Source organism: Cherax quadricarinatus, chromosome 77 (genome assembly GCF_038502225.1).
Source record: "Cherax quadricarinatus isolate ZL_2023a chromosome 77, ASM3850222v1, whole genome shotgun sequence".
NCBI lineage: Eukaryota > Metazoa > Arthropoda > Malacostraca > Decapoda > Parastacidae > Cherax > Cherax quadricarinatus.
In genome coordinates this window covers 1,147,083-1,172,082 of record NC_091368.1, presented here as the reverse complement: position 1 = coordinate 1,172,082, position 25,000 = coordinate 1,147,083, and the positions used below count along the sequence as shown (strand labels likewise).

General features: G+C 39.3%; 1 protein-coding gene across 1 annotated transcript; it reads right to left on the bottom strand.

Moving 5' to 3' along the window:
• Positions 1-1,685: 1,685 nt before the first annotated feature.
• LOC128702045 (C-type lectin lectoxin-Lei1-like) lies at positions 1,686-12,610 on the bottom strand. The gene is made up of 5 exons (XM_053796056.2): positions 12,476-12,610; positions 8,413-8,526; positions 6,000-6,174; positions 5,171-5,273; positions 1,686-2,137 (listed from the first exon to the last, which is right to left on the bottom strand). The coding sequence occupies exons 2-5, from the start codon at positions 8,524-8,526 to the stop codon at positions 1,978-1,980; spliced, it is 552 nt and encodes a 183-aa protein (XP_053652031.1). The 5' UTR covers positions 12,476-12,610; the 3' UTR covers positions 1,686-1,977.
• Positions 12,611-25,000: the final 12,390 nt, after the last annotated feature.

Sequence of the window (25,000 nt, the reverse complement as noted above, 5' to 3'; positions counted from 1 at the left end):
AGGTTAAGTTTAGTTAGTTTAGGTTAAGTTTAGGTAGTTTAGGTTAAGTTTAGGTAGTTTAGGTTAAGTTTGGGTAGTTTAGGTTAAGTTTAGGTAGTTTAGGTTAAGTTTAGGTAGTTTAGGTTAAGTTTGGGTAGTTTAGGTTAAGTTTAGGTAGTTTAGGTTAAGTTTAGGTAGTTTAGGTTAAGTTAAGGTAGTTTAGGTTAAGTTTGGGTAGTTTAGGTTAAGTTTAGGTAGTTTAGGTTAAGTTTAGGTAGTTTAGGTTAAGTTTAGGTAGTTTAGGTTAAGTTAAGGTAGTTTAGGTTAAGTTTGGGTAGTTTAGGTTAAGTTTAGGTAGTTTAGGTTAAGTTTGGGTAGTTTAGGTTAAGTTTAGGTAGTTTAAGTTAAGTTTGGGTAGTTTAGGTTAAGTATAGGTAGTTTAGGTTAAGTTTAGGTAGTTTAGGTTAAGTTTAGGTAGTTTAGGTTAGTTTAGGTAGGTTAGGTTAAGTTTAGGTAGTTTAGGTTAAGTTTGGGTAGTTTAGGTTAAGTTTAGGTAGTTTAGGTTAAGTTTAGGTAGTTTAGGTTAAGTTTGGGTAGTTTAGGTTAAGTTTAGGTAGTTTAGGTTAAGTTTAGGTAGTTTAGGTTAAGTTTGGGTAGTTTAGGTTAAGTTTAGGTAGTTTAGGTTAAGTTTAGGTAGTTTAAGTTAAGTTTGGGAAGTTTAGGTTAAGTTTAGGTATTTAGGTTAAGTTTGGGTAGTTTAGGTTAAGTTTAGGTAGTTTAGGTTAAGTTTAGGTAGTTTAGGTTAAGTTTGGGTAGTTTAGGTTAAGTTTAGGTAGTTTAGGTTAAGTTTAGGTAGTTTAGGTTAAGTTTGGGTAGTTTAGATTAAGTTTAGGTAGTTTAGGTTAAGTTTAGGTAGTTTAGGTTAAGTTTGAGTAGTTTAGGTTAAATTTAGGTAGTTTAGGTTAAGTTTAGGTAGTTTAAGTTAAGTTTGGGAAGTTTAGGTTAAGTTTAGGTATTTAGGTTAAGTTTGGGTAGTTTAGGTTAAGTTTGGGTAGTTTAGGTTAAGTTTAGGTAGTTTAGGTTAAGTTTGGGTAGTTTAGGTTAAGTTTAGGTAGTTTAGGTTAAGTTTAGGTAGTTTAGGTTAAGTTTGGGTAGTTTAGGTTAAGTTTAGGTAGTTTAGGTTAAGTTTAGGTAGTTTAAGTTAAGTTTGGGAAGTTTAGGTTAAGTTTAGGTATTTAGGTTAAGTTTGGGTAGTTTAGGTTAAGTTTAGGTAGTTTAGGTTAAGTTTAGGTAGTTTAGGTTAAGTTTAGGTAGTTTAGGTTAAGTTTAGGTAGTTTAGGTTAAGTTTGGGTAGTTTAGGTTAAATTTAGGTAGTTTAGGTTAAGTTTAGGTAGTTTAAGTTAAGTTTGGGAAGTTTAGGTTAAGTTTAGGTATTTAGGTTAAGTTTGGGTAGTTTAGGTTAAGTTTGGGTAGTTTAGGTTAAGTTTGGGTAGTTTAGGTTAAGTTTAGGTAGTTTAGGTTAAGTTTAGGTAGTTTAGGTTAAGTTTAGGTAGTTTAGGTTAAGTTTAGGTAGTTTAGGTTAAGTTACTGTTTTTCTTTTATAAAAGTTACATAAAAGTTTAAAATCACATCTTTAATCACAAAAAAATAGAGAATTACAGAATACAGTACTTTTAACAGGACATATAAACACGTGATGTGTATGTCTTAGTGTATATAGGTTCAGAGTTTACTTCAGTCCCTATTATGGGTATTAAAATATTCTTGCCTATTTAAGTACAGTAAATAGGCTTCGAATCCAATTAACTCTTCTCTAATGATTTAGAACCACTTTAAATCTTAATTTTATTGAAAAAATCTTTTTAACTAAAAAGTTTTAAATTACTAGAAAAAAAGTGACAAAAGTAGCAGATTTTTTTGTTTCGCTAGACAATCAAGAGGCCGACAAAGGTAGAAAAAAAAAAAACGGCGTAAATCGAAACGTTAAATGGGGCTGTCTCAGCCGAAGTGAGCATCTCGCCGACGCTCACAGATGATGGGTTTCTCATGGTGGCAAGCCACGTCGTGCCAAGTGATGCCGTCGTGGTAGAAGTTGTTCAGTACTGCCAGACAGAACTCCTTCCCATCCTCACGGTTGTCCGGCTGGTTCTTCCCCAGGCTGGCGATAACGAGCGGTGTGACGGGGGAGTGAGAGATGAACAAGGAAAGGCAATAAATGATGTGAGAATGGGAGAGATTATTGAGGAAGCACCCCCCCCCCCAAAAAAAAAAAAAGACGACTTTGATAGGGAGATCTAATTCGCTTAAATTCCTATGTATCTATTTATATTTTATCTATCTACCTTATCCAAACATACACACATTCATACAGACAGACAGACAGACACACACACACACACACACACACACACACACACACACACACACACACACACACGCGCGCGCGCACTTTATAATATACGTATATATGTCGTGCTGAATAGGTAAAACTTACAATTTTGGCTTGAATAGCAACGCTCTTCTTGCCGAATAAGGAAAGCGAAAAAATTGTGTATGCAATAATTTCGCAAAAATTATTCTGAACCTAACGAAAAAAAATATATTTCATTGTGTTTGTTTATTATTAAATTATTGTAAACTTATCTACACTATATTTAGTTGGATGAGGCTAAATTAAATTACGCTTGTTCTAATTAGGTTATGTAAGTTTTCTAAGGTTCGTTTGGTACAAAATTATTAATTCTTACATTAACATAAATAAAAAAAATTATGTCCTTAAACGTATAAGAGAAAATTTTGGAAAAAAATTAATTTTAAATGAGTTCTTGTTGACCAGTTTTACCTATTCGGCACGACACACACACACACACACACACACACACGCACACACACACACACACACACACACACAAATATAAATATACATATATATATATATATATATATATATATATATATATATATATATATATGTATATATATATATATATATATATATATATATATATATATATATATATATATATATATATATATATATACATACATGTATATATATATATATGTCGTGCCGAATAGGCAGAACTTGCAATCTTGGCTTAAATAGCAACGCTCATCTTGCCAAAATCATTCTGAACCTAACGAAAAAAATATATTTCACTGTGTTTGTTTAGTATTAAATTATTGTAAACAAATCTAAAATATATTTAGTTGGGTTAGGCTAAAATAAATTGTTCTTGTTATAGTAAAGTTAGGTAAGTTTTCTAAGATTCTTTTGGTGCAAAATTACATTTTTTTACATTAACATTAATGAAAAAAATATATCTTTAAACGTATAAGAGAAAATTTTAGAAAGGACTTAATTTTAAATGAGTTCTTGCTAATTGACCAGTTTTACATATTCGGCACGACACACACACACATATATATATATATACATATATATATATATCTATATATATATATATATATATATATATATATATATATATATATATATATATATAAGCTCCTACAGTGTTATTGTGTGCATTTAGTTTATCGCAGTACAGTAATTGGCTGTGTTACTACAATGCAATACATCCTATGGGCTTTTCGGACAGATTTACAGCCAACTGAAATTCACCAAAATAACTAGATGTAAAAATGTTTGCAAAATAATATTTATCATTTATCAGATATCGTATATTAACCATTGTGGGCTCAGAGCGGCGGCATCACTGCATAGGGACCCCGAATAAAAAAATCACTGAAATTATTATTTCATTGTGAAATATACCCGTCACATAAATTATTTATGGAAAGGCTAAATAGTGAGTATGAAATTTTTTCTCTATAGTAATTTACTGTATTTATTATTATCATTATTATTATTATCACTCTCATTGTTATTTTTGTTATTGCTACATCGACACCATGCCTAACCCTTCTAGGGTAGGGTAGGTGCCTGAGCCCGAGCCTTTAGCTCATAAGACTGTCATTCCCATTAGCCCCCTTGGGGCGGGGATGGCAGACCAGAGAGGCCTAGCTTGTGGCTATGCCTGGGGACAGTTGGTCCTAAAGATGAGGAGGTACTGGTGCCTCCTCCCATGGGAGACTTAGGTCTCAGACACTCCCTAAAGAGGGAGCCAAGGCCGGGCCACCACTTGGAAAAGGCCCGGGCCGGGAGAATACCGGCTAATCTTTAATAATAATAATAATAATGTTATTGCTATTTATTATTACTAATATTTTTATTATCATTATTGTTTTTGTCATTACTGGGGAATACAAGGTAATCAGGTGTGATTCAAGGTATGGGAGGATAGATCTAATTCCTTCGATCAAGAGCCCTCACTATCACAAGTCACTGTCTTGAAAGGGATTTGAAGACTTCCGTACACTTCCAGAAGGGAGAATGTAGCTCTCTCTTTATCTCTACGTGTCTTGTGTTAAGTCGCCTTCTTCTAGGGTAACTAGAATGTCACGGTCACATTCAGATAGACTAGAATTTAATTACGGAACGGATTGGATCTGAACTCCTGGCAAGTGATCCCTAACACTCACAGGCATGTGTGTTAACCTGTGAATTTTAGCACTTACTTTCCATGAGCTTATGCCCTACCTGTTCCCCGAGTCGTCTGCAATTGGATTATTATGATTTCGTGAGCTAACTAGAATTTCATTATCACCTAAGAGTAAGTAGCATTTCACTGTCCTCTAGAGCAATTTGAATTTCATTTTCCACTAGAGTAACTGAAATTTCATTGCCGCCCTGTAGGAACTAGCTTTGCTTGGAAAATAAGCATCTATTAGCCAAGTAGCACCCTTTGGTGCAGAAGGCAAATAATACCGCTTTCCTCTGTTAAGCAAGTAGCATCCTTTCTCTAGCAGGTGAGTAGCATCCTTATCTCTAACAAGAAGGTATCACTCATTCCTGCTACAGGCACGTAGCATCCTTTCCTCTTACAGGCAGGTAGAACCCTTTATTCTTACAGGCAGGTTGCACATTTTTCTCTCTGACAAGCTAGCAACACTCCCTCTCTTGTTACAGAAAAGTACCTCTCCTTTAACAGGCAATTAGCACTCTTTCGCCGCCTGGTCAGTAACGCTGTTTTTCCCACCACCACTCTGTCCATCAGGAGGTAAGTATCACTTTACACTTCAACAAGTAAGTATTACCCTTTTCCACAGTAGGTAAGTGGAATCTTACCCGCCAGTGTGAGACCAATTAAGGCCGAGGAATCGTTCCCCTGAGGTCCACTTCCAGTGAGAGTCTTTGAAAAAACCTCCAGTCCAGATGTATCTCAGACGCGCTGTTCACAGAAAGGCAAAACAATCGTTACTGAAGTGTTTATGTATCTGGCCAATTTTTAGCTGTAAAAGAGTGTAAATTTTTCCCGTTAAATCAGGTTAAATATAAATGAACCTGCCTATTTTTAGTGACTTCAGTATTTCATTATGTAGCTGCAAATCGTTCACGTACTACAATGGTTAGAAAAATTACCTTGAAGTCGATCCAATAGATTCAGTAACTATAGAATGTATCTTCTGATCGTTTTTCAACTTTTAGCGTTGATGTGTTTTCCTGAATGCAAGCTTTGCTTTGATGACTGATTCCAGTGACCCTAATTTTATTAAAAACATAACAAAGAAAGAGTACTGCAGGAGATCTACTGGCCCATGCTAGGTACGTCTAAGTTTTGTAAAAAGACAGTTAAGTACACTTCAAGACATTAGAGAAAACGTTTCGCCACAAGTGGGTTCTTCAGTCCTGACAGCTGTTCAATAACTAATCAATGAATCCTCTATGGTGGGAATACACTAACTTTCTTATTACCTTTAATTGAGATGCAATAAACATCATGGTGCTATTGATTTTGAGATATCTTTCCTCTATTTCTTCTACTGACTTGTAAATAGTCCAAATCGGACCGAAACGTCGTCATAAGCTTCTCTCTCCTATGTGTATAGATTATTTTTCACTGTTATAAAAGAACTTCAGTAACATACGATTACATTTCCGGAAATTAAAAACTCACCTCCACCGACAACACTGGAGATAAACTTGTCCTCTTCTACAGACTCAATGCTGACACCTTCCCACCCCGGGCCCAGCTGCGAGCAGTAAGCGTTGGCTTGATTCCAGGGGTAATTGTGCCCTCCGTCGTGACGCCACGAGAAGTGGTACTCGCTGTATCCCAGAGTGTAGTCAATCTGAAAAGAAGAATGAGGCACAATATCGTGACTGGAACAATACACAAATAACTCGCACATAGAGAGGAGCTCACGACGACGTTTCCGTCTGAGTTAGACCATTTACAGAGTGAGTTTGTAAATAGTCCATGTCGGACTGAAGCTTCAATCTGAAAAGCTTTCAAGTGATGCATATTTTTTATAAGTAGCAGCAGCTATATTTTAATTAATTCTGACCTAGATGAGTAGTACAACGTCTCTACTTATTCCTGTCTTTTTATGCTCAATAGTAACCCACAGGGAGACGGAAACTACGGAGATTAATTGATCTGTTTATTTCAACCCCTTCTGGGATCCTCTACATCAGAAGAGGATCCCAGAAGGGGTCGAAATATACAGATGGGTTAATTTTCTGAGTGTCTCTCTCCGTGTGGGTTATTACTGAGTATTAACAAATGTTCATTACGCTTTATATATTTATTTATTGCAACTGCGTAATGCTCGTAAACCAATAATTTGATAGGTCGGTGTGGTCTGAGGGAGTGAAGAGTAGGGAGAGAGTCTTTTGCTTTACTACTCGTGTGTATACACGAGTAGTGATGGCTACACTCTTGTTCAGTTCTACCTTGTAGATTACCCTTGACATAGACCATAAGGACTTTCCCTATCTCTCTCTCTCTCTTTCTCTTTCTCTCTCTCTCAGGAAAAGAAAAAAATAAATTAAAGATATCAATACAGATATCTCACATGATGATATTTTTTTTCTGGTGTGAAAAAAATTTATATATTACTGCGATAGTTTTTATTTATTTATCTAAGCATTTTTTATTATAGAAAATGGAAAGAGGCGAGAGTGACAGTATACGTAGAGGGGAATAATGAGGAATAGAGAAGGGGAAAGTGATGAATATTGGAAGGGGGAATGAGAAATAGGAGAAGGGAAGATGAGGAACAAGAGAGGCAGAGAATGAGGAATACGAGAGGAGAGAGAGTACGATGAGGGAGCGAAGAAGGTATAGAGGGAAGATGGTCAGGAATGTGAGGGAAGGATATAAAGTATGATGGAAATAATGGATGAGATGATGGATGTTAATAGTGGATGAGATGATGGATGTTAATAGTGGATGAGATGATGGATGTTAATAGTGGATGAGATGATGGATGTTAATAGTGGATGAGATGATGGATGTTAATAGTGGATGAGATGATGGATGTTAATAGGAGGTTGATGACTGATATGCTATTGTTGTGTGTGTGTGCGTGTGTGTGTGCATGCGCATAAATGCGATCCCAGACATAGGGATGTACACAGTGACATAGGCACAATACACACGTAAAGCAACCACACACGAAATGCTAAAAACACATACCAATAAGCACACATATAAAAATCACATTCGCACAAGAACGAGAAAACACACATTAGCACACACACACACACACACACACACACACACACACACACACACACACATCATGCACACACGCATACACACGCTAACACACCCATTATCAATACACACACACACACACACTGACAAGACTCACACATATACACACTACGCGACTGCTAGCGTTTCCCAATTTCCAGGGTTGGTAGCAATTCCCGAGCCTAGACCGCATCAAGGTAAGGGCCACATGATTTCATATTCCAAGGGAATGGAATTTCAGAAAGGCTCTTGGCACAGTTCACTTGGGTTGCATTACTAGAGTAGGACACACACACACACACACACACACACACACACACACCTACTCCCTGGGTGAGAGTGATATTGCTATGTCTTAGAGGTAACTGAATTTTGGGTAAGGGGGTGAGGAAGAGGACTGGTAAGTCCTCTGTACAATATCATTTGGAATTTGTACAATTTCTGTTATTTTTATCTGAATTATGTGTTTAATACTGGAATAATTTTTATTTTGTTAATGTTCAAATCTTTTCTACTCTTTTTTATTTAACTATCAATTTTCTTCTCCCTTCGATTTGTGATGCCTCTTATTACTATTATTATTATTATTATTATTTTATTACAATCATTAATAATAATTTTTTATTCTTTTCCATGTGTGAACAAGGACATTTATATACAATTTAGGACATTCATTGAGGGAAACGTTTCCCCACGACTGAAGAAGTCATGCATGGCGAAACGTTTTCTCTAAATATATTGAACTGTACGTAAGTGTTCTCCACGGCTTGGTGGTATCACCCTGCCAGTTACAACCAGCTGTTGCACATGTTGCAGTTCATGTACTCACCCTTCGTGAATACACCCGGTGAGGGTGTGTGGGATAAGGACGTGTATCGTGGGCTTGGACGACGCGCCTCTGCAACAATGCACACACCAGCAGGAGCATGCCATGGTTCCTCATCTGATGGTAGAAAACACGAGCTGAATTAGACACATGTTCACCATCTGAGTATTTTTATTTGTAGGTGTTTCTCCAACCAGTGACTTTATTAATACAAGGAGGTATTGTGAAGAATGTAGAATTATATTCAGAAAGTGAGGTAATCAGTCCCTCAGCCTTGGAGATGGTGTAAAGCACCGTAATCTTAAAGAATCTTGTCGTTATTGTATACCAGTCATGTAACACAGGAACTGTCAAGGTACCTCATATATCTCGACTCTCAGACAGGAAATTTCAACATTTCGCTCATTTGATAAAGGCTCATGCTTGAGCGAAATGCAGATTATTTTGCTTTACTATCCTTGCCACAAACACCTTGATTAATACACGATAATCCTTAATTTAGAAAGAAGTGGATAACTCTTCTTGTGTGGACTCTGAAGTCCAATCTTGTTGTCACTGTTTACGTCTCTATCTCCATACTGGTTATCTATAGGACAGAAACGTAAACAAAACCTACGGCAGAACAAACGTTTTCATTACACAACGTTTCACCATACAGAGGTCATTTACGAGTCGTGATAAAGCCCTGTCTATCTTGTAAAAAATTCTGATGACAATGTTCACTCTGCGACATATTGTAGGCTGACCATTGGTTGCTTAATTCATAATTCACTGAATAAACGACAAGAACGCTTTTGGAACTTGCACGTTATGGGTGTTTATACAAGATGATTTGTAAATGTTTGGTGATTTGTAGTGTATATCTTAATTTGTTGTACTTGTTAGGGAAGGGTTGTAGTGCATGTGAGATGATTTTTATTGCATATTGTGATCTGTGGTGTATGTAAGAGGAACTGTAGAGTGTGTATGTTGATTTAAAGTGCATGGATGGCGATTTGTGTTGCATGAGAAGGTTGCATGTGAGGTGATTTGAGAAGCAAATAGACTTGGTGTGCATGTGCCGTGATTTATTATGCATGAAGTAATGTGTACTACATATAAATCTTCTAGACGTTAAAACACACACACACACACACACACACACGCACACACACGCACACACACACACACACACACACACACACACACACACACACACACACACACACACACACACACACACACACACACACACACACACACACGAGTTTAAAAAGAATGCAGAGTCAATAAAGATTTTTACCCGCGAATCGTATGGACCATGAGGCAACCAACACAGAATACGGGGTTACCTTCTTCGGTTTATTTAGGTAGAGGGAACTGAGTTTATGAGATACAAGTATATCGTTCTCAAATTATTATTATTATTATTATTATTATTATTATTATTATTATTATTCAACGCACCAGAGTATGCCACCGAGGCAAGATGACCAGAAAAGTAAAACGAAAGTTTCTCTTTTTAAATTTAGTAATGTATACAGGAGAAGGGGTTACTAACCCCTTGCTCCCGGCATTTTAGTCGCCTCTCACGACACGCATAGCTTACGAAGGAAGAATTCTTCTCCACTCATCCATATATTGTTATCAATGCTTTCATTGTAATTATAAATGGTAAGTGCTAAACACAAGACACTTTTTCCTCTTTTAGTAATACTGTGGCATATATAGAAAAAATTATTTTGCCCTGGTGCCTCTGCTTTGTGGTATATGTTGCAATAACACCAAAGCGAGTGACATTCTATGACCCTAGAGGGGAAATATTTACCCTTGATCAGAGGGGAGAGTGTTTTTGTTATTGTGTAGTTTCAGAGGGGAAAGCTGCACCATTCTTGACGTGATGTGAGGGGACAAGACATCAGTCTAACTTTTTTTATTGGTTCATCGATATTAGAGAAGAATATATAATTCAAACTGATAATTTGGAAAAAAAATTGTTTTTGGTGTGTATAGTCATCAGTGTGAAAGAAAATTAATTGCACAACACAGTTTACTTATGAAAATAATTATAACAATAAATTAATAATTTATATAACAATAGTAAAGAAAGTAATAACTAAAATGATATTAATAATAAAAATGATAATTAAAACTATAATAATAATAATAATAATAATAATAATAGCAATAATAATAATGATGATAATAATAATATTATTATTATTATTCTGAGAGTTTATTCCCTAATTTTGGGATTAAAGTATTGTTAACTGGTGGTAAAGAGGCAACACTGCAACCTTAATGACCCTCGTGAAGTCGATAGCTTCTAAAACTAATTAACTAATCAATAGTAACTAAGGGAAACACTCCGGTAGCTAAGTATTGCATCAAGCCAACGCAACCAGTGCAAAGACACACAGGATTATATATATATATATATTATATATATATATATATATATATATATATATATATATATATATATATATATATATATATATATATATATATACATATTCCTCTGAAGATGTGTGTAAGTACACGAAAGCACTCAGGTTTTGTTTCCTATATTCACGGTGGCAATTTTTGATCATTATGGTATGTGGTTACGCCTCGCCTCCCATTCCTCACTTTCTGCCCTCCATATATCCTCTGTGTCTTTGTACTGTTTGTATCGGCTCCTGGCGAGCGGAACATTACCATAATAAATAAATATATCATTACTCTATATTAATGCATCCACGAACGAGTGGTTTTGAGGAGTTAACAATACTCTGATTAGCCAGGAATCGAACCCGCGATTCTTTTAGCACGCCTCGTGAGAAGTCCTCCAAAGTTTTGAGACGCCTTAATTCACTCGGCTATCAATGCTTCAGACATCAGGTAGCTAGTTCCACAGGACGTGTCTCTCATGATGCGAGTAAATGTGTGGTCAAGGAAGCTAGAGAAATAATTTCATTGTTCTCCCGTTTGGAATACCAGTCTTCACAAGCAGTACACATTAACGCATCCACAAACAAGTGTTTTTTGAGCAATTCACGATACTGCGATTGGCCGGGAATCGAACCAGCGATCCTTTAGCACGCCCCGTGCATACGTGTAATTCACCGAAGAGAATTTTCTCTAAGTCCTGTATAAGATAATAAATTATAATCTATGTTAGCGTTCGGGTAATTTCCAGTCTTACACAATACAGAAATAACCCGCGCATAGGAGAGAGAAAAGTTTATGTCGACGTTTCGGTCCGATTTAGACGATTCACAAGTCACTTGAGAAAGGTCCAAGTTCAGGTTATTTGTGTATTGTTTCAGTCACGGAGTTTTGCCTTTGTCTTCTTTTCCAATGTTAATGACTCACGTGAAGCGTATATGGGCAGTAAACCTAACTCTTCACATTAATAGCAAATGAAAAACATTAAGTGAAGCCGTCCCGTCTGGAGAAAAATCCTCAAAAACTGGCCTCACCTCCCCCTCCATCAGCCTAATCCTCTATCAGACGAATGGCAGCCACGCCGCTGTTTTAAACCCGAATTTCACCAATCACGAAGACTATAACGTGAGTCGTACACTCAGGCGATTTCTCTAGGGAGTTCATTTGGTGTCCCACCCACACCCAGCCTCCCCCTCATCTCGCCAATGTAGCATCCATGGCTCTAATGATCGAGTTACGGTGCTTCAGAACTTAAAGAGGGAGGTATCTAGCAGGTCCCAGGAGGCTGTGGCCTGCCACCTGCCCTGATGCTGCTGCTACCTTTGTGGAAAAAGTTGGAAATCCTGCGTGAGAGAGAGAGAGAGAGAGAGAGAGAGAGAGAGAGAGAGAGAGAGAGACAGATCGTACAAGAAAAACCTAGTATCACAAAACTTTAGAGTCCATTCAGAGGCTATCTGCTGAGAACCATCTACTTTCATCTTGATTAAGGCCTATCCTCTGTTATATAGATGGTCGAGGCAAAGATAGTAAAGGAGAGAGAGAGAGAGAGAGAGAGAGAGAGAGAGAGAGAGAGAGAGAGAGAGAGAGAGAGAGAGAGAGAGAGAGAGAGAGAGAAAGAGCAAGAAAGAGAGCTAGCGAGCGTGCGTCCACCACTTACCTTGTCGGAAGAGAAGTGTTATAAGTAGTAGGAGGGAGCGGGTGTTTTAAGAGAGTAAGAAGGGGAAGTGTCGGGGAGGGTGAATGAACACTGTGTGGGGCCACTTTTGTCTTCGGCCCTTGTGGTTCATGTCTTGTGAAACACTGCTTTTATTGTCTCTTTTTAATGCTGGGGTGACAGAGCTGTTTTCAACTGTGGTTGCTTGGTTACTGGGGCTCAAAGTGTGTTTGTGTTTGGTTGCTTGCCTACTTGGGTTTAAATTGTCTATATGTATGATTGGTTGATTACCGGATTTTAAAAAATTAATGTTTGATTGGTAGGTTAATGGGATTTCAATCCTATTCACTACACAAGGGTCATTAAGGATGTGGTAATCTGTTCATTACCTGTCAATAATACTTTAAATCCCTATGCTGTTTCATCAATGGCGATAGTATTACACAATAGGGGAAGAGCTAAGCTCTTATAGTATTATATTTTAGAATGTAGTAGATTTCGAGTAGTGATACTAGCAGATACTCGCTGGGAATTGAGTGTTGCTTTTAACAGAGAAATGTCTAAGTGGCTGGACGTAACGAGTGGAGTTCCGTAAGGACATCCTTGGTCCAGTCCTTTTCACACCTTATGTGAGTGATCTGGAAATGGGACTACCCTCAAAAATTGCAAGTAAGTTGAATAGTAAAGTGATATAAATAGCGCAAAACAGCGGCATGGAACTTTTTCCCTCTCTCTCTCTCTCCCAAACATCAGAGCTGCTTCATTTCCATCCATTCAACACCCCTTCCAGAGCGTCAACCCTAGTCTCACTTTTTTCAGTGACGAGCAGCAAGAGGAATGTTCAGCAGAAAATCTCCAGTCGACATATCGCCAGGCGAAACATCGCCACACTAATTGATAACAAATTGCTTTGCCCAGTGACAGAGGCGGATTTCTGTAACTCTCAGGGAAGATCCTCACACTTATGGCTGCTGTTTGTGACTTTTTGTTAGAAGAGAGTGAGAAAGAGAGAGAGAGAGAGAGAGAAAGAGAGAGAGAGAGAGAGAGGGAGAGAGAGAGAGAGAGAGAGAGAGAGAGAGAGAGAGACAGACAGACAGACAGACAGACAGACAGACAGACAGACACACACACACACACACACACACACACACACACACACACACACACACACACACACACACACACACATACACACACACACACACACACACACACACACACACACACACACACACATACACTGAGAACACACAGCAGGCCAATTGTCTAGCGACAAGTGCCTTTGATAACTGGTAACTACTACTACTACTACTACTACTGCTACTACTGCTACTACTACTACTACTACAACAACAACAACTACTACTACTACTACTACACACACAGATGGAGGGGGCATGTCGTTTGCAAGTCAGTATCTTACTTGTGGGTAAGATTTGACGAGGCATATAGTCGATTGGTACTCATCGTTCATTGTCTTATGCCCTGTTGTATGAATCATGTCATCAGCAGAGCTTTATTTATGTTTAGATGAGGTAGATAGAGCATTTAGGAGAGCATTAAGACATTAAATGGAATGGGACTGAACACTCCTTCCTTCTTTCTTCTAGGACTCTGGTAGAGAACACTGATACTTATTTTGATAAACAACATTTTATCATACTGAATAAGTTATCATCAGTATCCATCATGTGGGATAACAGAGAGAGAGAGAGAGAGAGAGAGAGAGAGAGAGAGAGAGAGAGAGAGAGAGAGAGAGAGAAAAGAGAGGAGATTGTATGTGTGTGGTTAAGGAAAAAGAGTTACACTTGCAGTATCCTGTCTTCTATATCCAGTGAGCTGTGTATACCAGGGTCGAGTCTCAGCTCCAGGCTGTGTGTGAGTGTGTGTGTGTGTGTGTGTGTGTGTGTGTGTGTGTGTGTGTGTGTGTTGGGGTGGGGTAAGCAATCCTAAAGGTAGGTGTGATGGAGAGAGAGAGTGACGGGTGGGGGTAGGTATGATGAGAGGATGTAGGGTGTCAAGAGTGAGGGGGAGGGGAAGTATTGTGTACCTCAACCCATTGTAGTGCAATGGTAGCACTCGACCACAACACGCTCACACACACACACACACACACACACACACACACACACACACACACACACACACACACACACACACACACCGATATGTTAGCCATTGGGCCAGCTGGCTACAATAAGATTCATCCAACTAGGCATATTTATACGCCATAGGAAGGTTAGCATAGGCACCACTGTGACCACAAATGCAAGTTTTTACAGACTAATCTCCCGCCAGCGTGGCCGTGACGAACTCAAAGCTGTCATCATGACTCGCGAAGTCGTGGTGACGCGATTGCAGGCAGGCCATGCCATGGGTGGTAGCCAGCTGGCTCATTGGATAACGCGTCGTTCTGGAGTTTTACTACTGTCTGACCACGGATTCAAGGCCCACACGTGATATGGTTTGTTTGCAGTCGTGTCACTACGATTTCGTGAGTCATAGATGAATAGTTAACGTAATGCTTCAAACAAACACACTCATACACGCACACACATATACAACAGGCCTAGTGTCTAATCGATACGTGTCAAGGACAAAATGGTAACTAAATACACACATACGCACGCACGCATATACAATAGGCCTAGTGTCTAATCGACATATGCCTAGGACAAAATGGTAACTAATACATACACACGCACATACAAGCATACATATACAACAGGCCTAGTGTCTAATCGATATGTGCCTAGGACAGTATGGTAATTAACACACACATAGAGTCGCTGCTATCTTTTCTCCTCTTTTTTCTCCTCTCTCCTATTTTCTTCATCCCTTCCATCTCTTCCTCTCACTCTTGTATATTCTCATAGAAATTAATCGGTAGTCAGAATGATTATGGAATCATTCTGTTTCGCTCTGCCCAGGACTATTGCCAAGTCAGTTGTGACAGATGTGACATACGGGACTGATATGACTGTTTGCCTGTAGCATGTGACATGATGTAACAGATGTGAATGTGATGTGACTATGATGTCACTGTGAGAGATGTGAATGTGATGTGACTATGATGTCACTGTGAGAGATGTGAATGTGATGTGACAGATGTGACTGGGATAGAGTTTTGAGACTCTATGACCGCGGGTTCAATCCCGGCCGGGGGTATGGTTTATTTGCAATCGTGTCATTACGATTTCTTGAGTCGTAGTGATGTAACTGTGATGTGATGTGACAGATGTGATTGTAATGTGATGTAACAGATGTGACTGAGATGTGACCGTGACAGGTATAACTGGGATGGGGCTTTGACATATGTGACTGGGATGTAACTGTGACAGATGTGACTGGGCTGTGACTGTGACAGATGTGACTGTGATGTAATGTGACTGGGACGGATGTGACTGAGATGTGACTGCGATGTTTCGCTCCAAGACGGACTGAAAAATCGTCAGAACTTTCCTCTCCTAAGTGCGGGTTACATGTTTTTTTAATTCCCACCATTCTTCCAATTTTTCACATTTCTCCTCTTCTCTATGCCATTCTCTGACTCCTCTTATTCTTTCTTCTTTCACTTTCTCTATTCCCTCTTCTCTGCCTCTTCCATGACTCATCTCTCCTCACTTTTCTATTCCTCCAGTTTTTCTCTTTCCTCCCTCTTCTCCATGCCATTCACTTAGTCCTTTCTCCTCTCCCTCGTCTCTCCCTCGTCTCTCCCTCTGACCGTCCACGCTGACACCGTGTGAGAGGACAAGGAAACGAAAACTCAAGCTTTATATGCGAGGCAGCGACAAGTTTAACAAGCTTGGTAAAATGTATTGCAAGGGTGGAAACAAGCGTCGCATCCGTAACTCTCCCTGGAGTGACACTAAGGCCACACACACACACACACGCACACACACACACACACACACACACACACACACACACACACACACACACACACACACACACTCAGTAGCGGCCAGTGAAGAGGCGGGCTCAGGAGCTATGACTCGACCCCTGCAACCACAACTAGGTGAGTACACACACACACACACACACACACACACACACACAATGATATAATCGATGCAGGATCCATACATAGCTTCAAGAAGAGGTATGACAAAACTGGTGGAGCAAGGAGAGAGTGGACTTAGTAGGGACCAGTGAGGAGGCGGGGCCAGGAGCTATGACTCGACCCCTGCAACCACAATTAGGTAAATTACCTGAGTATACAAGCATCTGGAAGTAATAAATAAAGATGAATCACCGGTATATTGGAAAAAATGTCTCCAGAATAAAAGTGGTTAGGAAGTGAAACGATCCGGGCAGCGAAATGGTAAAGAAAAAATCCGTACACAGTTTTAGAAATGATTATGACAGGACTCACGAAACCAGAAGGGATTGAACACAGTAGCTGCCAAGGTCGAGGAGTTGCCAGGGGTGAGACTCCACCCCTTCAACCACTGGGGTGGAGTCTGGCCGGAGGAGTCTGATCTCTGGCCGAAGGAGACTTGCGAATTCCTTGCATTGTTAAAATCTCTAGTAAGGCTGATGCATGCAGGGGATGAGATGAAAAGCTGTAAGTCTTCTCCCTGAAAGCTGGCTGCCTTGGATTAACGTCTAGCGCAAGCTGGGCACCAAGGTATTGGTCCAGTCTGGTGAGAATGGCACAGCACTGCGTACCTTGTTCCAAGGTTCGTAGGTTCGAGTCTCCTTCGGCCAGAGATCAGTGTTTATATATATATATATATATATATATATATATATATATATATATATATATATATATATATATATATATATATATAAACAACCATTGTGAAAGAATAGAGAACTTCCAAGCGCCTTCGTGACTACTCACATTATCAAGGAACAATGAAAGTAAAGCATCAAAGGAAGGTATATAAAGGGGTAGCCCACACCTCACTATCAGATCCCACAATAACGAAACACCTGACGCGAGAGAGCAGGCCCATCAAGATAGAGTTAATTTGTCTGTTTTCTCATCAATGTTTTTGAGAGCTTTACGAATTTGTAGTCCAGAGTTCATTGATGAGGAAATATCCAAAATTTATGAAATAGGTAATGATTTGAAATACCCAAGAAATGTAATTGATAAATCTTTTAAAGTTGCTAGAAATACTTTTTACAATCCAAAAAGGGACAACCAGCCTTATTCAACTAAAAATATGTTGGTTCTCCCTTACCATGAAAACTTGGTTGATATGCCTTCTCTTCTTAAGACTTTTAATATTAAAGTTGTATTCAAAAATCTTGATACAGAAAAAAACTTTTGATAAAGAATTCCCCCCAAAATGCTGATGGATGTGTCTATAAGATTCCTTGTAAAATCTGCGATAAAGTTTATTACGGTCAAACTGGTAAAAATCTCGAACTAAGACTAAAACAACATAAATATAGCATTAGAACTGGACAAGATTCCAATGCTCTATTTATTCATGTAAGAGATTTTAACCATCCAATTGATTTTCAAAAAGTTGAGAAAGTAGTATCAAGCAAGTCCATGGTCGACAGGAATATAATTGAATCTTGTTTCATAAAAAGCAGTTTTGACAATATTATGAATATTTCCTTTGGTTTATATAAATTAGATCCATTTATAATTAATAGAATTTGGGAAAATTTAATAATACATTGGGCAAAGAATTTTTTAAATTTCTTATATCTTGAGTAGAATAGTTTGTTGGTGGGTTGTATGAAGGACCTGTCTAGTTCGGCCGGCGGGCCTGCTGTCTCGCGTCAGGTGTTTCGTTATTGTGGGATCTGATAGTGAGGTGTGGGCTACCCCTTTATATACCTTCCTTTGATGCTTTATTTTCATTGTTCCTTGATAATGTGAGTAGTCACGAAGGTGCTTGGAACTTCTCTATTCTCTATTTACTGTGATCTTATTGCATATATATATATATATATATATATATATATATATATATATATATATATATATATATATATATATATATATGATGTGTGTGTGTGTGTGTGTGTGTGTGCAAAAATGTAAAAGTCGCGAACAAGCGATACTAGATACAAAACAACCATAGGGGAAGTTGAATGGTAGCTCTAGGCCTTTCGTGTTGCAATCAACATATTAGAAGCTTGCATTGTTGCAGTTGATTTCTCACATGATCAAGGCCCTTGATAATGTGAGAAATCACGAAATCGCTTGGAATTTCATTATTTTTCACAGTTGCTGTTTTGCATATTGTGATATCACCTGTTTACTGTGATCTACTGCATCTCTTAGTATACGTACACCCACTGATGTGTATCTCACTGTTTATACACTGGGAGTTCCCTGTAATCCTGTTTTAAGGAATCGAGTATTCTTAATGTTTTCGTACAGGTAAACTGCAGCCTTAAGAGGCGCGTGACTTTCCCTGACTTCTAATATCATGTATATTTTTTTACATATAATCTACCTTCTCCATAATTACTATGGCATTTGCTTTGTCTGTATCTTAAGATGAAGTCCAGAATCTTTCCTTAATTCATGGTATAATTGCAACACAATTGTCATCGAAGATTTGTTATGTCATACCATGAATTAAGGAAAGATCTTAAACCTCACCTTACGAAACAGACAAAACAAATGACATAGTAATTATAGACAAGGTGGATTATAGTGGAAAAATGAACATGACACTAGAAGACGGGGGTACTTACGTGCCTTTTAATGACCCCATTGAACTCGCTAAGCCTTATAATGCAAATGGTTAGGAAATCCAGCTAGTTGAAGAATGAGCCACTTGTTCAACATCTGGGCATCTTTAATGAGGAAACGTTTCTCCAGCCATTGGCTTCTTCAGTTCCCTGAGGAGTTTGAGGTAATCAGTCCCATGATTCATCTCCAGACCAAGGGACTGATTTACCCCAAACTCTTCATCTTCCACCGTTCTTCTCTATATTGGACTGAAGAAGCCACTGGCTGGCGAAACTTCTCCTCAATAAAAACTCCCATTCTCCAACTCGCCAAGACTAACCAAACACTCCAACTAGTAAAGTGCCTCCAACGCTCCACCACAAACCCTCCTTAGCTTTCTCCTAACCGCCCCCCCCCCAAAACTCCTACGCTACCAGCCTCCCCAGAGGAACGAGCTGTCTAATGCTGTTTGTTGGGACTGCTAAGGCGCGTTGCAAGGCGGATGATGAACGTCTCAGAAAACCATTGAGGAGAATATACCCAAGACGGGTCTCAGGGTGGAGAGGAGCTGACGGTGAAGAATGAGCGTGTTTAGAAGAGAAGCGAGCCTCAATACAGGGATGAAGAGTGCTTGCTCTATACCCGCTGGTGAAGGAGGGAGAGTGGCAAGTAGAAGAGGGTAGGAGCCTGAGATGAAAGACGAAAGGGAGTTAGGTAAGTAGGTAAGGAGGGAGGGAGGGAGGGAGGGTCTTAGCCTTAATACAAGGTGACTGAGAGCTGAAGTGTGAAGGGTGCTTGCTCTATATCCGCGGATGAAGGGAGGAGACTGGCAAGCAAAGAGGGAAGGAAAGAGGTAGAGAAACATGAGAAAAAGGAGTTAGGTAAGTAGGATGTAAGGAAGGTAAGAAATCTTGGTTCATGGTGACTGAAAGTTAAAGCTTGAAGATTGTTTCCTTTATATCCGTGTCTGAAGGAGTGAGGTAAGTAGAGAGGGAGAGAGGAATGGAGATATACAAAGAGAGAGGATGGAAGGAAGAAAGGCAGCCACTGCAGGGTGACTGGAAACTGAAATATGATAAATCTTTCCTATATTCCTGTGTGAAGGTTTGAGGAGGTGAGAAGGATAAAAAAAAAAAGTAAAGAGGGAAAGGAGGAGGAGGAGGAGAGGAAGGCAAGTAGTGAGGCAACAAAAAAAAGGGGGGGGGAAGAAGAGACGAAAGTAGAGAAGGTGGAAAGAATGGAGAGAGGGAACTGAAAGAAGAACACTGCTTCCTTTATATTTGTGAAAAGGATGGAGAGAGGCAAACTAAAGGAGAATAAGGAAGGGAGCAATATAAGTAGAAACAGAGGGAGGGATGAAGAGAGAGAGGGGGCAAGTAGAGAGGCAGGAAGAAAGGGAAGAAGGGAAGAAGAAAAGAAGGTAAGAAGAAAAGAAGGGAAGAAGATAAGTAGAGAAGAAGAGAGGAAAATGGAAAGAGAAGCAGGCAACAATACGACTTAAAGATATTTGCTTTGAAACTCTCGAGAAAGAGAGGAAGGTAGAGGAACAGGAAAAAACGGGAGGAAATGAGAAATATAAGGAAGGAGAAAGAGGTGAGAAGGATACTTGGTGGATGTTTCTGGGAGCCATCGCCCCCTTGGCCCGATCCCAGACCAGGTCTCTGGGTGGATCAAAGCCTGATCAATCTGGCTTAGTACTGGCTGCACCAGACCAACGTGTTCGTCACAGCCTGGCTGACCAGAAACTAACACAAGGACCATATCAAGTTCCTTTTTGAAGACAGCGAGAGGCCTGTTGGTAATCCCCCGTAAGGTTTAAAGGGAGAGTGTGAAAAGTCTTGGTCCCCTTGCAATTATTGTATCTATGAGTGTGCTCATTGCAACTCTGCTTTTCATTGAAGGTATTTTGAAATGTGTGTCGAGCCTCTTACGATCGTAATGAGTGATTTCTGTGGGCAGTTTTGGGTTATAGCTTTCTAGAATTTACAGAGAGAAAATTATGATGCATATTTCTCGCTTACGTTCAAAAGCTCCCAGTAATTTAGGTGCCTGACTGAATTTATGTTTGCAGTAAAGGTTCTTTCTACATTCTCTAGGTCTGTAATTTCGCCTTCCTTAATATGGGCTTAGAGTATAAAACAATATTTCAGCATAGAGAGAACAAGTGACTTTAGTAGTATCATAATCAGAAAATAACAATAAGATACAATAACGTGACTGGAACAATACAAAGATAATCCGCAAATAGTAGAGAAAAGATTACGACGACGTTTCGGTCCGATTTGAATCACTGACAAAGTCACACTAAAATAAAAGAGTCAGGGAGCACGTACATACAAGCGAGAGGAAACAGGGACGGGACCAAGAGAGGAAGAAACAGAAGTAGTGGAAGTGGTAAGGCTGGTAGTGGAAGTAGTAGATGTAATAGTGGTAGTAGAAAGGAGGAGAGCAGTTTATTGGCACAAGAAAGAATTATTTGTGTGGCCTATTTGTGTATCATTATTTACTTGGCATCTCTTGTTTTGAAAGTTCTCGTTATTCAAGTTAGGATCCATCATGTTAGTGTGTCACTATAATGGTTAATTTCTTATCCAGTTCCAGTTTTTATATCCTCATTTTCTTCCAGAACGGAATAACTTAAATTTGACTTAACTGAACATTGTATTATTTTATGTGGTCGACTGGAAGATTTGGTATATAAATTCTTGGAGGTTTACTGTGGGTCGCTAAAGGTTTACTAAAGGTCGCTGCTCCTATACTGATTCTGGTATCGCCTACAAAGAATGATATGGTCTTTGTCAGATATAAGGTTGAGGAATAAAAGTGAAGCTAGTACTGTATCCCTAGGGCACAGTGCATTTCTTGTGGCAGCCCATGACAACTCTATTCTTGCTCTTCAAGTTCCATTCGTTTTAAAGTTTAAAATTCACCTGCCTTCTTTCCCACTTATTTTTTTACTCATGCTGGTCGCTATTACACCATGATCTCTCCTGTCGAAGACTCTTCCAAAGTCTCTGTATACCACGTCTGCATTTTGTCTTCCAATGCATCTAAAAATCATGTAATGTTCCAGTAGTTGCAAAAGGCAGAGGCTTTAAAGAGATATAAGCTACGGAAAAAAATGGTGCAAAGAAGCTAAACTTGAAGACACAACAGAAGGATGGGGTTAAGGGTGACTTGATCTTTACAATCGTGTCATTATGATTTCTTGAGTCAAGAACAGATCTTCGTCAGTAGCTCCTACTCGCGAGAACTTTCCGACTAACGCAGATGAGAACGAAACAAAATCGGGGGAGAGGAAAAATTTGACAAGTGAATTTAGGAGCTTCAAGAAAACTGGGAAATTTAGCAGTTTTTTTGAAGTAGATGAATATTTATGGTAATATTGAAGTGCTGGGGCTAGTGTCTGGGTTATTATTTGTTGTAGCAGAGGCTGTTGAACAGACCTGAGAGAGAGAGAGAGAGAGAGAGAGAGAGAGAGAGAGAGAGAGAGAGAGAGAGAGAGAGAGAGAGAGAGAGAGAGAGAGAGAGAGAGAGAGAGAGAGAGAAGAGAAAAGAAGAGAAGAGAAGAGAAGAAGAAAGAGAAGAGGAACAATATAAAGATAAGAAGAACAAGAACAAGAACATCAAAGAAAAACTGTGGGGATATTGGGAAGAAAGAGGAATAAGACGAGAGACAGAGAGGGAAGATTGAGAATACTGAAGGAATTGTCCCCATCACACTCTTCTCTTTTTCTAATATTTTATCCTTCCCTTCATTCACTTTCCTCCCCACTCCATAAAGATGACAGAAAAGCAATAGCAAAGAACTACTGACCAACAGCACTGACGTCCCATATCAGAGAATATTTTTTAAGAGTTTTATGAAGGAAAATCGCTAACCATAAGGGTTGACAACAATTGCATAACCCAGGGCAGGATGGGTTTAACTCCAAAAATATGGATTTTAGAACCCAGCGATTTGAGTCGGGTTCAGACCCATGGCCTGCTAGTTTTGGAACCGGTTTGCCATGGATTCGAACCTCACTCCGTACTATGAGTTTTGGTTTTTATTTTTATATTCTGTGTGGTTAATTGTATGCTGAAATCCAGCTACTTGTGTTTGTAAAGGAAAGAGATGAGAGAGAGAGAGAGAGAGAGAGAGAGAGAGAGACCAGGGCCTCTTAGCAAAACTTCAAGCACTGGGAAATGCAGGCTCTACGCTATGTCTCCTCAGTGATTACCTTCATGGTAGATCTCTAAGTGTAGTTCTCAATGGAACGGAATCAGCAAGAAATCCTATCGGGGCAAGTGTTCCACAAGGAAGCGTGCTGGGTCCATTGTTATGGAATGTCTACTTCAACGACCTTCTTTATCTCATCCCAGAATCACATGCATATGCAGACGACTGTACACTGACATTCACTTATCCAAGAGAAGAAATGCCAGCTGCTCTAAGCTACATCAATCACCAGCTGAGAGCTATATCAGCTTGAGGAAATAGATGGCAAGTAACATTTGCACCTGAGAAAACGCAAATGATGATCGTCTCTAGGCACCATGATGGTAATGCTGGTGCAGTAGTAAGGATGAATGGGAGGGTGTTGGCACCTGGAGAAGAAGTTGATATCCTTGGGATGAAATTTGACTCCAAACTAACCATGAAGAACCATGTTGTAAATCTTGCAAACAAGGCAGCCAGGAAGCTTACAGCACTTCGCCGTATCTCTCATCTGCTTGACAGTAAGGGTTGCAAGATCCTGTACGAGGCGCAAGTACGCTCACACCTTGAGTATGCTCCACTTTCTTGGTTTGCCTGCCCCCCCTCTCATCTGCGACTGCTTGACAGAGTAGAGATCAGAGCAAGACGTCTCATCTCTCGCCTGGACCCATCCTGGATAGATCTGTCATTTCAGCAGAGCCTTCAACATAGGAGGGATGTGGGTGGCCTTACTGTTATGTACAAGGCCAATATTGTCAAAATACCACACTTGGATCCACTTCGAGGACAGCGTGAAACAAGCTTTTATGCCACAAGACGGGCAGAAAGCAGCAACTTCACTCTGGCTGTACCCTTCTCCAGAACATCACTCCATCTGAGATCATACATACCCAGGATGACTCGAGTATGGAACACATTCGTACAGTATAATGATGTTAACGAGATAAAGTCAGTTGATCAAATGAAAATGCTGGCCCACAGATGGCTCCAACTTCATCCTGTTCCCTACTTGTATGTCTCTTAACAATAAAAATGCTTTCAAATGAGCTGATGTAGGTAACAGCTCTTAGCTTGCCAATAAAATTAGGAATCCTTAACCTGTAAATAGCTTGTCAATAAAGCTAGGGATCCTTAACCTTGTCAAACCCTGTGTAAAAAAGAGAGAGAGAGAGAGAGAGAGAGAGAGAGAGAGAGAGAGAGAGAGAGAGAGAGAGAGAGAGAGAGAGAGAGAGAGAGAGAGAACATAAGTCACTTAAAAACAACTCAGGGAATCTGTCTAATGACCCACCATTACTGTACAAGCGAGCGGCCCATATCCTTTCGCATGCTATTTCATTACTTTTTAACAAGTCACTAGAAACTAGCACCTTCCCGAAACTACTCAAGATGGCAAGGGTTACACCAATACATAAAGGTGGTGACCCTACAGACTTAAACAACTATAGGCCAATATCAAACTTACCATTGCTATCCAAAATCTTTGAGAAACTCGTGCACAGGAGACTATATTCATTTATAACAACACAAAACATACTCAACCCCTGCCAATTTGGATTCAGGAAAAATAAAAGCACTAATGATGCAATCATAAAAATGCTAGATCTGCTTTACACAGCATTGGAAAATAAGGAATATCCACTAGGAATTTTTATTGACCTAAGAAAAGTTTTTGACA

Bases quoted from the DNA above. Each gene is read 5' to 3' on its own strand.
- LOC128702045 (XM_053796056.2), bottom strand. From the start codon at position 8,526: ATGAGGAACCATGGCATGCTCCTGCTGGTGTGTGCATTGTTGCAGAGG. The intron at 6,175-8,412 runs GTGAGTACATGA...TCTTCTTTTCAG, and splicing joins ACCGGGTGTATTCACGAAGG to ATTGACTACACTCTGGGATA. The intron at 2,138-5,170 runs GTAAGATTCCAC...CGTTATCGCCAG, and splicing joins AATTGGTCTCACACTGGCGG to CCTGGGGAAGAACCAGCCGG.